Genomic DNA, 14,495 nt, shown 5'->3' with positions numbered 1-14,495 from the left:
GTTCGCTTACATGATACAATGAATACTTACTTTTGCAGCTTTGCCACCAATCATTTAACAAATTAAAACTGTAATAAATAAAGACTTTGACTCCTTTGTATATATATATATATACACAATTTATTTAGCGTAGGCCACATGAATTGAAGTCAAAGTAATGCAAAATATCCTAAATTAAGAATAAGCATGCATAACTAAAACATAGAGGGGTAATTGGGTAAATTTTTGCCTGCGGTTTTTTTTCTTAAACCACCACTAGGGGCGTACATGAACCTGGTTAGTTCGATTTTTATCAAAATCAAACCAAATCAATTATATCAGTTTGGATTGGTTTGACTTTTTTTGTCTTTTCGGGTTTTTTTGAATTTTTTTGTTACATGAATATTATTTCAATCTTACTCTGTTAAAGTATAGATAAAGTTCTGATAAGTGAATATATGATTAGTAAAAATTTAAAAAACTGACAAACATATGATCTATTAAAATATTCTTATCGGATAATTTTTTTAGTAATACATATACTAGTTATTTTCTTAATCGTCTAACAATAATTGATATACACTTTCAAGTTAATCGAATTTAATAATTAAATATAAAAATTAATATAAAACTTAAAAGATGATATGTTATAAATTTTAAAAGCCTGAAACAGGACAATTTGGCTAACCTGGAGTCCTGAACAGTGCGCATATATATATATATGAATTGATTAACATTTGGCTTAGCATTTTCCTGAGGTAGCTTTTTAATCTTAACTGAACAAGTAGCAAGCAAAATTAAAGAACTAATCCAAATTTGGTTAGAATGATTCTTAATTAAAGAAGAAGATGGTACTAATTTATTTATGTTCCACACAATAATATACGTAGTTTAATGGGGAAGGAAGGGAGAGCAAGACTTTAATTATCTTTAACTAATTAAAAAGCTAATAGGAAATTTGTTTCTTTTGTGTAAATCAACCATTGAGAAAAGAAAAAAAAAACATTGAATCAGTGGCATAGGCACAATTTATGTTACGAACCCAGTAGCTCTGGCCCGATTCTATATATATTGAGAAATCCATTAAATATATTCATATAATAAACTGTGAATACAGTAGGAAAACGAGTATTTGAAGGGAGGAGGGGGGTGTTTTGGGGGGGGGGGGGAAAGCAGCCATGGATTTTGTAAAAACAGGAAAAAAAAATTAAAATAATATTGGTAAACTATATAGCAAGTCAATGTTACATGATGGCATATTTTTTTTTACACTAACGGTACACAAAACTTTAACTCTTTGTTTTAACATATCGCCAAGATTGATGAGAAAAGACAGAAATTGTGTTTATTTTGCACTCTTTAGTTATCCACTTTTTAACCTTTTCTTCAATATCTGAGAAGAAGTAAAACATGAAAAACATGTAGAAGTAAAACGTGAAAAAAATAGAACCAAAACGAATGGTTGAAAGGGAGCACTACGATTTACATGTTGTGTTAGCTATGTAATAGGAAGTACATACAACAACTACAACAATAACAACTACCCAGTATAATCTCACTAGTGGGGTCTGGGGAGGGTAGTGTGTATGCAGACCTTATCCCTAACCTGAGGCAAAGAGACTGTTTCTGATAGACCCTCGGCTCCCTTCTTCCAAGAACTCCTCACCTTACTCTTGGAGTGACTCGAACTCACATAAAAAGAAAACAAGTTCTATAGAATGGTTTCGAGACCAACAACGTTATATTCGAAAAAATATTGAGGCTCAAGGACCTGCATCATATAGAGAAAACTAGAAATATTGTACCTATTTACATACACATGAACTGAGTAAACTATGTCTCACTTTTTCCTTCTTCTCCCCATATACTTCTTTCAGTCTTTCTCGACTAGCAACCTTTGTCGTCCTTGGATCGAGAACAAACGTGTATATTTTGATGTAAACAGCAAGACTACAGGCTCAGCGACTCAGTTCGCAACGTTGGCATGGCGGGCAACAAATGATTCCACCAGTGGGTTCACAAGATGAGGTGCCTCATCCTACAAGAAAATCAATAAAATGTCACAATGACGAGACACAGTCCTCAGACTTGTAATATATTTTACACTAGAATCAAGCTTTTGAAGAGGAGCCTTGGCGTAATTGGTAAAGTTGTTGTCATATAACCAGGAGGTCAGGGTTCGAGCTGTGAAAACAGCCTCTTGCAGAAATACAGGGTAAGACTGCGTACGATAGACCCTTGTGGTCCCGGCTTTTCCTTGGACCCCGCGCATAGCGGGAGCTTAGTGCACCGAGCTGCCCTTTTGTACAAGAATCAAGCTTTTCTTCTCTTGGTAGACGTAAGAAAACAAAGAGTTATCCTTTGGAAAAAGATGACATGCAAATTTTGAAGAAGCATGTTTTCTTGACGTTATTGCTTCGTATATAAGCTACGTACTTTGAGCTAGTATGCAGCGGCGGATGGAGCCTTGTCTAATAGATTCAACTTAACCTAGTATTTTCCATACTTTGAGAGTATGTGTGTGAAACCACTAAACTTTCAAGTTTAATATTAAATTCTGAACTCATAACTTTAAATGTACTATAAGTTTAGCGCTAAAGACCTTAAAGGTTGAACCCATCAAATTTTGAATTTTGAACTTGCGTCTGCGAGTATGATTGCAAAATTGCAGATAATGAATTAAAGGCATTTGACAATTGCGTCTGCATTTGAAAGAGGGAGGAAAGACCTGAGGACAATGGCCAACATTAGGGAGGACAACGAAATCTTCAACTGTATCAAATTTGCCGTAGGCTCTTCCAAGTTCTATTGGCTCCCAAGGATCCTTGTCACCCCACGCCACCAGAACAGGGCACTGCAAGTTGCACATTTGTGGAAGAACATTGAATTCCAAAAAAAGATTTAGTTCCCAAAAATAAATAAATAATCGATTAGAGTACAGAAAAAATAGCAATAAATTTAGGATCACCTTTACTTGAGGCAGTAGTTCCTCAGGAAGAGGACCCCCTGAATAGCAAATGAACTCAAGAAACACATCGACAGCACCAGGCTCGAGCCCTGGAAGAAGGATGGCCTGTACTAACTCATCTGTCACCTGGGATGTGTCATAGTAACACTGCAAAGAAAGTTTTGGTTATCTTATCGATTTCTGCTATAGTCACAACAAAGAAACGAAAACAAACTGTAAAAATACACTAGAGATCCTCCAAATATGTGACCAGCATACCACAGATTTTTCAAATGCGATGTTTTGGTCATCTCTTGCTGTGCTTCACTTGCTAAAGCGGCATCCCTCTGACCTTTTTGTCATAGTAGTTTCTTCTAAACCAACTAATGCTCCACTTAAGTTCAATACCCTTTAAAGAAATGCATACTTACCGACCTCAAATAGTTGAATATTTTCAACCTTAAAACTATGACAAACGTAATCTTTTAAGCTGCTTAAATTTGAAAATTCTCAATTATTCCAAGCCAAAATTTAAGTTACAAGTAGCCTGTGAAGTTTTTGGCCTTAGATGTCAGATTCTTTGTTCTTTTTAATAGTTCATGTATGTCCACTCCTCCCAAATTATGCTATCTTGAATAACAATTGACGGACGCTAAACATTGAAAGATATCTCAAGATCATTGTTTTATACTTTTGGTGAACATTTCTGTTAGCAATTACTTTTTAATTCTTCAGATAGATATAACATTATAGACAAAATGGTGCTTTAAATTATCTACCTGACATAGAATATTCTTCACTGATTCAGGCGTAGCAACACTTTTGAAAAAGAATTTCCCAACTGCAGTATTTCTGAGTCAAAAACACTTAGAACATGAGTCTGTTGCAGATAGCAAAAGATTCGAGATGTAATGAATAAAGAAGTTCACCTCAATAAATTCTGAAATGCTTTAATCAGTGATCTTCCGAACCAAGGCTGCTTTGTTATATGCAGCATTCGGAGCGAGATATTTAAAAGAAGAATGCCTCTACAGAGTTGTGGTTCCATAACTGCAGCCTGAAGACCGACAAGTCCTGCAGAGGTATCCAGAAAGTTCTTTTATGGGTTACAAACATCACATAAATTAAAGCATAAAAATATGAAAGAAGCACATAAGCGCAAATAAGTGAATTCCACTAGTTCAAAAGGGAGCCCGCAGCGAGTAAACTATTTGACTACTCCACACATAAAAATTGCATGAAAGTGAAATAAAAATAAACAAAATAGCAAGGTTTTTTTACCTTTAGTACTTAAAACCATATATATGTGATATATCCTAGTGATGTACGGTAACAATAGCAAAAAACACAATGTCATGATTTCGGTTCTCAAACTTCAATTCATTTTTCCTTTTTTACAAGTGAAAACAATAAATATAATGAGATTTTCTTGTACATAATTTATCTGTTTATCTCATATGATGTCTCAGTGAACTTTCGAGCATCAATTGGAATATTCACACTAATATACAAAAGGCTCAGTCTTCTAGAATTATGTATCAGTCGAAAAATCATTGAATCAGTAAAAGGTACATTATTTTTAAGCTCATAAACAAAACATAAAGAGAAGGGGTCACCTCCAATGGAATTGCAAATGAAGAAGGCTTTATCTCTGATAACATCCTTACAAAAATCGTTTAGCTGGCAACCCCATGTTTCAAAGGTATAAAAGTTGTCTACATCAAGCTCACGAGGATTTGGTTTGTCTGAATAGCCATAACCAATAAGGTCAATAGAGAACACCCGATGTGATTGTGCAAGAACAGGTAGATTTTTTCTCCAATGGTCACTGTGGGAAAAGACGATCATTCTAAACGGCGGTTCAAACAGAATGAAACAGTAACAAAATGCCAAACATGATCTTTTTGAAGGGTGCCAATAGTTGAAATTGTATTCAAATGAAACCAAATCAACCAACAGCCAGCAAAAAGAGCTACACGTTAACCATGTGTTCTGGTTTGCAATTATAAAAGAAATGTTACATTGAAAGGTTTACATTCATAAACTAACTTAATTGATGCAAAATTAGACCTCAAACTTTAGACATCTTCTATACTCTGTCCAGATAACAAATTGATCGTGAAGTTCTCTGTAATGTACTATAGTTTCCATTCAAGCATCTTCGAAGAATCTTAGTATAATAGAGTTTTGGCTTTAATATAAAAAAAGGAGTAAATATATCAAAGATAAACTACATTCTAAAGTTCAAATTCTGTTATCTACTATGTGATTAAAAATTCAAAGGCCAAAAGAGAAAAGGATTCTGAAATGGAGGGGAAGGGAATATTATGTTTGTGCTGTTGTTTTGCAAATTAGTACCTATAAGCAAAATGTGATTGATGTTGACCTGTTTGCTCCAAAACCATGGACTAAAATGAGCGCAGGGCCACTGTTGCCACAATACTGGTATCGAATGGAATAGCCCCTCCAGTTCCACATACTGCAGGACCAAAACAAACAGATAAACAGTTGAAGACGGAAAATGCAAAATCAGACAATATTTTAAATGACGTCATTCAGAAATCTTAAATAACAAAATAGTGATAGTCGCAGTTATGTTCTCTATCTTGCCAGAAATGATTTATTTGAAACTTTCAATTAAATCCTGGAGGGCATTGGCGTAACTAGTAAAGTTGTTGCCATGTGACCAGGAGGTCACGGGTTAGAGCCGTGGAAACAGCCTTTTGCAGAAATGCAGGGTAAGACTGCGTACAATAGACCCTTGTGGTTCGACCCTTCCCTGGAGCCCGCGCATAGCGGGAGCTTAGTGCACCGGCTACCTTTTTTTCCAATTAAATCCTAACGGCTTGTTCTTGAAATACATTCCAAGCATAGCAATAATGTAATTTTTGTACAAAAACAAATAGCTTTAGGATGAAACAGCACTTCCTTTTTCATATACTAATTTGCTTCATTATTATGTTAGAGATATATTAGATATGCCCTAGATCCAATCTCATATTTGATGATTTGAACATATTTTTGTGAATGTTATTTGATATAAAAATATATGGCATTTGATATTCGTTTATCATAGTTATTATTAATTGCTTGATTAATTTAATAAAATCCTTGATTAAATTTTGAGACTTGTCATCATGATGGAGATCATGATAATGAGTTACAATTTAATTTAAATTTTGTTCTTGATCGTAGGATTATTAATTTGGACATTAGAAATCCGGTTAGATCAATATTTATGTAATCGCCTTTATGGGATAAAGATTAATTGATCTCATTAACTAAATCACATAAATAGATGATGCATATAGAGATATGATCATTGAACCGATTAATTGGATAATTCTTAATGGTTAGAATTACCATAAATTGTCAATAGAATATTCTCTTGAAAGATGTGATGTAAGAGTTTCCTTTGACCTGAGATCATCATAGTAATTGACAAGTTATTTATTGTGCTCTGATACCACTGTGGGATTGCATATAGGTGTTCGTAACACGCAGCGGAAGACAATAAGAATCCTAGGAAGATCTGTTCGTGTTTAAAACTTATTTACATGTCAAAGATCGGATTTAAGACGTACCTGGTGAAGAGAATCTCATTTCAAAATTTCTTCGATAGTGCGAAGACCGTATGGGTATCCACACCGAGACCGATCCTTGCTATCAACTCTTTGATCAATGAAACCCGTGAACAAATTGAATGAAATTGTGTACTGAATATTTTCTAAAACATTTCAGCCAAGAAGAACAAAGAAAACTATTTTCTTGTCAAGAACGTATTTCTCTTAGAATTTTGTGCGGTGCATACACCTTGTGATTTTTCACACTGACTTCCTCTTCACAAATATGTGTATATATATAACAACAACAACAACAAAATTGGATTTCACAAATATGTGTATAAATACATGAAGTGAAAACAATATTTTAATAGGGCAAGTCAAAGATGGAGGCTTCAAAGATGGTGGCTTCCTTTTTGTCTTTCAAAGTCCATTCCAAATTGGACTTCACAGAATCCTCCTTTTTGAAAAAAAAATCCAATCCCATATCAATTTGTCTAATTGTGATGGTAGTACTTTAGTTAGTCCAATTGGACTTTCACGTCCCTTGATACAATTCAAATTGGATTATAAGAATAAATGAATATTATATATCACCTTTATATAGATCAATATCAATTTATTATATATATCACATATATATTTTAATTGAGAGATATAATTTTAATTTTCTATTCCAAATAGAAAACTTCAACTTGTCCACAATATTAATTATATCCTCTGCGCTAGCAAAGAATATAATAATATTTCATTTGGACTAATAACTAAATTTATTTGACTAATTATATTCTTTAATTTAATTATCAAATAATAAAGTAATTAATCCTTTAGCAAAGATCAGAACACTCGTTAGTGTGCGACCCTATAGGTTCAATACTAAGGCGGTAGTTAATTGATCACATCAATATACTAATCAAGGGTGGCGTCTAGCAACACTCCTTAACGACCGGATATAATGAAGTATACAATTTACTCTTAAGAACCAGTAGAAGAATAATGTAGTAATTCCTCCGGTTGGACCCTATGTCAATCATATGATTGATCTTATTGAAGAACTTGAGAAGTTGGGGTGCAAACTGGGTAAAGAGCTTTCTTAAGATTTGATCTTGCAGTCACTCTCTGAATCCTTTTCATAATTTGTTATTAATTTCAATATGCATAAAATGGATTGTGATCTTCACGAGATGCTTAACATGCTGATTGATTATAAGAATCAACTTGCATCTGAGAAGAAGAAAGGAACTGTCATGTTGGTTGGAAACTCTTCTACGAAGAAGGGTAAGGGTAAAAATAAACCCAAGAAGAAGTCTATTGCGCCTAAGGGTGGTGTGACCAAACCCAAATGCAAATGAGGCAAAGCTGACCAATCTGATGCTGGATGTTTCCATTGTAAGAAGATAGGACATTGGAAGAGAAACTGCACGGAGTATCTTGCAACTCTAAATGATAAGAAACAAGGTAAGACTCGAATGAAAAATATTTTCAAAGTTTCTTTAACTACTACTGATCCTTCATTGTGGGTATTAGATACTGACAGTAGTTATAACATTTGCAATATGTTACAGGATTCCAAATAAGTAGAAGGTTGAATAAAGGAGAAATTAATCTACAAGTTGGAAATGGTGCAAAAGTTGTGGCCGTAGCTGTAGGATCAATTTCTTTAATAATGCCTACGGGCAAAGTACTTACGTTGGATGATTGTTATTAGGTTCCTAAATTTGTTTTGAACATAATTTCAGTTTCTATGTTAGACAAATGTGTTTTCGCATTATTATAAACAATGGTATTTGCTCTATTTATTATGGTGATAATTTATATGTGAATGGCTATCTCCAGCATGATGTTTATGTCTTACCTAATGTGAATGCTAATTCGATTATGCATGTTTCAAGTCTTAAGAGAAAAAGAGATGATCAAGTAAATCATACATACCTTTGGCATTGTAGACTTGGTCATATTTGAGAGAAAAGAATTAACAAGTTGTACAAGGAAGGGTACCTTGACAGGAATGATTTTGAATCATATCCAACTTGTGAATTTTGTCTCAAAGGAAAAATGACCAAATCTCCATTTACTGGAAGTGGAGAAAGAGCTACTGAATTATTGGGACTAATTCATACAGATATTTGTGGGCCTATGAAAATTCAAGCTAGAGTTGGATATTCTTACTTCATCACCTTCACTGATGATATGTCAAGATATGGATTTATGTACCTTATGAAACACAAATCTGAATCTTTTGAAATGTTCAAAAGGTTCTGTAGTGAAGTTGGGAAACAGACGGGTAAAAGTATCAAGGTACTAAGGTCTGATAGAGGTGGAGAATATCTTAGTGAAGATTTTATGAGGTATTTCAAAGAGAACGGGATTCTCTCACAGTGGACACCTCCAGGAACACCACAACATAACGGTGTGTCTGAAAGGAGAAATCGAACCTTATTAGATATGGTGAGATCTATGATGGGGTTCACTGATTTTTCAATATATTTATGGGGATATACTTTGGAAGCAGTAACATACTAACTTAATAAAGTTCCCACTAAGTCAGTCTCTACAACACCATATGAGATATGGAAAGGACGTAAGCCTAACCTTAAGCATATTAAAGTTTGGGGTTGTCCAGCTTATGTTAAGAGACTGCAATCTGATAAACTGGACTCAAGATCTGATAAGTGTAGGTTCATTGGGTATCCCAAAGAAACAATGGGATATTATTTCTATCACCCTTCTGGCCATAAAGTGTTTGTGGCTAGATGAGCAACCTTTTGGAAAGGGAATTTCTTTTAGAAGGAAAATATAGCAGAGAAATAGAACTTGGTGAAGTTCAAGAAACCAATGAATCAACACAATATCAAGATCATGAGACACTAATTGAAGAACTTTTATTGGATGTTTTGAAGTTGATAAGAAAGTTGCTATCTTCAACGGTTGAAGTTCAAGAACTAAATGTAGTTCAAGAACAGGTTAATGAACCAGTTCCAAACCAAATTGAACAACAATCAAATCCAACACAAGGTGAGCAAGTTGTACAAGCACCTCTTAGAAGGTCTACACGAGAACGTCATGTACCAACTAGATTAAATCTAATGGTACAAGATGATGTATCAAATGAAGTTTATCATAATGATGATGACCCTAAGACCTATGAAGAGGCTATACAAAGTTCTGACTATGAGAGATGGCAAAAGGCCATGGAATCCGAAATGGAATCCATGAAGGAGAATAAAGTATGGACTTTAGTTGAACCTTCAAAGGATATAAAACATATAGGATGTAAATGGGTTTTTAAGAAAAAAATTGGAGCGGACGGAAAGGTGGAGACCTAAAAACACGTCTTGTTGCCAAGGGATATCATCAGAAAGAAGGAGTCGACAATGATGAGACTTTCTCTCCCGTGGCAATGCTCAAATCGATTCGGATTTTGCTTGCTATAGCAGCATACTACGATTATGAAATATAGCAAATGGATATGAAAATAATTTTTCTTAATGGTAAACTAGAAGAGAATGTGTACATGACACAACCTGAAGGTTTCACATCTTCGCCCGATCATAATAAAATTTGCAAGCTACATAGATCCATTTATGGCCTAAAGCAAGTTTCTAGAAGTTGGAATATTCGCTTTAACAAGACAATTGAAAAGTTTAATTTTGTTAGATGCGAAGAAGAGCCTTGTGTGTACAAAAAGGTTAGTGGGAGCACAATTATATTCTTAATACTTTATATTGATGATATATTGCTCATCGAGAATGATGTACTAGCATTGCAAAGTACCAAGATTTGGCTATCTCAACAGTTCTCCATAAAAGACTTAGGAGAAGTAGCTTATATATTGGGAATAAAGATTTATAGAGATAGATCTAGGAAGCTGCTTGGGCTTTCCCGGTCCTTGTACATTGATAGCATCTTAAAGAGGTATAACATGGATAATTCCAAAAGAGGCTATCTACCGATAGGCACTGGAATTACTCTCAGTAGGGACGATTGTCCTAAAACACCTGAAGAGAGAGAACGCATGAGTAGGATCCTATACGCTAGTGCGGTGGGAGCTATCATGTATACCATGACATGTACACGTTCTGATGTGGCTTATGCACTAGGAATGACTAGCCGATATCAGGCAAATCCTTGTGAGGAACATTGGAAGGTATGCGAAAACCACTTTTGTCTAACATAGAAGCTGAAATTATGTTCGCAAAAAATTTAGGAACATAATAACAATCATCCAACATAAGTACTTTGCCGTAGGCATTATTAAAGAAATTGATCCTACAGCTACGGCCGCAACTTTTGCACCATTTCCAACTTTTAGATTAATTTCTCCTTTCTTCAACCTTCTACTTATTTGGAATCCTACAACATATTGCAAATGTTATAACTACTGTCAGTATCTAATACCCACAATGAAGGATCAGTAGTAGTTAAAGAAACTTTGAAAATATTTTTCATTCGAGTCTTACCTTGTTTCTTATCATTTAGAGTTGCAAGATACTCCGTGCAGTTTCTCTTCCAATGTCTTATCTTTTTACAATGGAAACATCCAGCATCAGATTGGTCAGTTTTGCCTCCTTTGCCTTTGGATTTGGTCACACCACCCTTAGGCGCAGTAGACTTCTTCTTGGGTTTATTTTTACCCTTACCCTTCTTCGTAGAAGAGTTTCTAACCAACATGACAGTTCCTTTCTTCTTCTCAGATGCAAGTTGATTCTTATAATCAATCAGCATGTTAAGCATCTCATGAAGATCACAATCCATTTTATGCATATTGAAATTAATAACAAATTGTGAAAAGGATTCAGAGAGTGACTGCAAGATCAAATCTTGAGAAAGCTCTTTACCCAGTTTGCACCCCAACTTCTCAAGTTCTTCAATAAGATCAATCATATGATTGACATAGGGTCCAACCGGAGGAATTACTACATTATTCTTCTACTGGTTCTTAAGAGTAAGTTGTATACTTCATTATATCCGGTCGTTAAGGAGTGTTGCTAGACGCCACCCTTGATTAGTATATTGATGTGATCAATTAACTACCGCCTTAGTATTGAACCTATAGGGTCGCACACTAACGAGTGTTCTGATCTTTGCTAAAGGATTAATTACTTTATTATTTGATAATTAAATTAAAGAATGTAATTAGTCAAATAAATTTAGTTATTAGTCTAAATGAAATATTATTATATTCTTTGCTAGCACAGAGGATATAATTAATATTGTGGACAAGTTGAAGTTTTCTATTTGGAATAGAAAATTAAAATTATATCTCTCAATTAAAATATATATGTGATATATATAATAAATTGATATTGATCTATATAAAGGTGATATATAATATTCATTTATTCTTATAATCCAATTTGAATTGTATCAAGGGACGTGAAAGTCCAATTGGACTAACTAAAGTACGACCATCACAATTAGACAAATTGATATGGGATTGGATTTTTTTTTTCAAAAAGGAGGATTCTCTGAAGTCCAATTTGGAATGGACTTTGAAAGACAAAAAGGAAGCCACCATCTTTGAAGCCTCCATCTTTGACTTGCCCTATTAGAATATTGTTTTCACTTCATGTATTTATACACATATTTGTGAAGTCCAATTTTTTTGTTGTTGTTGTTATATATATACACATATCTGTGAAGAGGAAGTCAGTGTGAAAAATCACAAGGTGTATGCACCGCACAAAATTCTAAGAGAAATACGTTCTTGACAAGAAAATAGTTTTCTTCGTTCTTCTTGGCTGAAATGTTTTAGAAAATATTCAGTACACAATTTCATTCAATTTGTTCACGGGTTTCATTGATCAAAGAGTTGATAGCAAGGATCGGTCTCGGTGTGGATACGTATAGGGTCTTCGCACTATCGAAAAAATTTTGCAACGAGATTCTCTTCACCAGGTACGTCTTAGATCCGATCTTTGACATGTAAATAAATTTTAAACACGAAAAGATCTTCCTAGGATTTTTATTGTATTCCGTCGCGTGTTACGAACACCTATATCCAATCCCACATATTAGGCCGACGATCACAATTTATTTTCTTCCCTCCTATTCTCCTTTTCCAACATATGAATTCCAAAGGAACCTTAATGCTGAAATTCAGACTGTCTTTCCTAAGTTCGTTTTCGTTTCAGCTTAATGTGCTTTATGCTTTAATTATCCTCCTATAGAACCTTTTTCTTTCTTTTGGATATGTAATTCTTCTACAATATATCTGTTAGCCTATTCTTTTCAAGCATTAGCTACATTTTCAATCTGTCATTAGCCCCAATCCAACTCTATAACAATTAATCAATCAACCACGTCTCAATCCCAAACAAGCTGGGATCGGCTATATATTCCCCTGTAAACGGGCTCATTTCATAACACAGGGAAAGTGTCATTCGGAACTCCTATATAATAATTTGCAATCTTGCTAGTCAATTGGGCAATAAAGGCAACAATTTGTTTTTTCCTTTTTTCTGTTTGTTTTGGATTTGGGGTGGGGTGGAGGTTTGGGGGGGGGGAGGAGCGGGGAAAGGTTTTCCCTGTAATACACTAGAGTTTATAGGTACAGATTACAGATTCTCTCAGACAGCCACAACTAAAAGATGAATTCAGTAAAATACAATTGAATATTCAAATAGACAACATAAATACACAACAAACAAAAGAATGGATAGAATTTTACCTGGTTTTGACTTCAATGGGAACTTGGGTTGTGCTTTCTTTAGATGTTTCATCAATTGAATAGTCATTTACAAGTGAATTGGATATATAGCTACAAGATTTTGGAGTCTTAATGGAAATAAAAAACTTCTTAGTACTAACAGATTTTCTAAGAAAAGGAATTGAACTAATTGATATTTTGTTGGTTATGCTTTGTGAACATGAAACAGGGAAATCCAATTTGGATATGAAGATTGATGAACAACTTGAGATCGCCATATTCAGACTTGTCACAGTTTGGTTAGTGAGATAGCTGAAGCTAAAGTTGGAAGTAAAGTTTAAAAAAAAAACTTCCAAAGTGATTGGACAGAATGAAGCCACATATATACAGCCACGTCCCCATATTTTCTTGAAAGTAATAATCTTTCCTTTTTCCTCTTATTACGTGTATATCATTTGTAATTATTTAAGAGATGTTATAAAATAAAAATTGTAAAGTAAACACAACTATAGAGAGAAGCTGATATATTATTCAACTTTCAAATTTATGTACATAATTAACTAAAAACTACTCTATTTATAGAAGAAAGGAAGCAGTTGCGAGGCTTTTCAGGAAGCAGCTGCAAGGCTTTTCTTTAGCTGCTTGTAAGTTGTCTGCATGAGCTGCTTGCAACCTGCCTGCTTAATAAGAAGCTGCTTCAAATCATTTTATTGAGCTGCTTACAACCTGCTTGCATCAGCTGCTTGTAGATAAACTTCAACAAAGTACTAAATGGATAATCTTCTTCAGGAAGATTATCTATAGCGGAGTAATAAATGGACATCCACAATATAATTATTTTCATAGCACTCCCCCTTGGATGTTCACTAAAAGGTATTGTGCCTCGTTAAAACTTTACTAGGAAAAACCCAGTGGAAAAAATCCTAATGAAGAAAAAAGAATACACATATTTAGTAATATGCATTTCTAGTTGCCTCGTTAAAAACCTTTTTAAGGAAAACCCTATGGGAAAAAACCTTAGTAAGGAAAAAAGAGTACATCACGTATTTTACACCCCCTGATGAAAATCTTGTTTCAAATATTTGAGTCTCCGCATTCCAATCTTGTATACCATCTTCTCAAAAGTTGAATTTGGCAAAGATTTAGTGAATAAATCTGCCGGATTGTCACTTGAACGGATTTGTTGCACATCAATGTCACCATTTTTCTGAAGATCGTGTGTGTAGAATAATTTTGGTGAAATGTGCTTCGTTCTATCTCATTTTATAAATCCTCCCTTCAATTAAGTTATGCATGCAGCATTGTCTTCGTATAAAATTGTGGGGCTTCTTTCTCATTCCAAACCACATTTTTCCCG

General features: G+C 34.3%; 1 protein-coding gene across 2 annotated transcripts; it reads right to left on the bottom strand.

Moving 5' to 3' along the window:
• Positions 1–1,425: 1,425 nt before the first annotated feature.
• LOC107787339 (uncharacterized) lies at positions 1,426–13,488 on the bottom strand. Of its 2 annotated transcripts, none has more exons than XM_016608894.2 (8): positions 13,160–13,488; positions 5,313–5,405; positions 4,543–4,754; positions 3,856–4,000; positions 3,706–3,778; positions 2,948–3,094; positions 2,708–2,833; positions 1,426–2,017 (listed from the first exon to the last, which is right to left on the bottom strand). In XM_016608894.2, exons 1-8 carry the CDS (start codon positions 13,414–13,416, stop codon positions 1,946–1,948), a joined length of 1,125 nt encoding a protein of 374 aa, XP_016464380.1. In that variant the 5' UTR covers positions 13,417–13,488; the 3' UTR covers positions 1,426–1,945. The 2 variants fall into 2 exon arrangements, with proteins under 2 accessions (XP_016464380.1, XP_016464381.1); XM_016608895.2 differs by having other exon boundaries at positions 5,285–5,405; positions 13,160–13,441.
• Positions 13,489–14,495: the final 1,007 nt, after the last annotated feature.

Source organism: Nicotiana tabacum, chromosome 15, assembly GCF_000715075.1.
Source record: "Nicotiana tabacum cultivar K326 chromosome 15, ASM71507v2, whole genome shotgun sequence".
In the NCBI taxonomy this organism is placed as follows: domain Eukaryota; kingdom Viridiplantae; phylum Streptophyta; class Magnoliopsida; order Solanales; family Solanaceae; genus Nicotiana; species Nicotiana tabacum.
The sequence above is the reverse complement of the archived record's forward strand: the minus strand, read 5'-3'. Positions and strand labels throughout refer to the sequence as shown.

Excerpts from the sequence above, each read along its gene's own strand:
- LOC107787339 (XM_016608894.2), bottom strand. The coding sequence starts at position 13,416 with ATGGCGATCTCAAGTTGTTCATCAATCTTCATATCCAAATTGGATTTC. Across the intron at positions 4,001-4,542 it reads CATTTGCAATTCCATTGGAG|GACTTGTCGGTCTTCAGGCT; the intron begins GTGACCCCTTCT and ends ATACCTCTGCAG. Across the intron at positions 3,779-3,855 it reads GCATTTCAGAATTTATTGAG|AAATACTGCAGTTGGGAAAT; the intron begins GTGAACTTCTTT and ends TTTTTGACTCAG.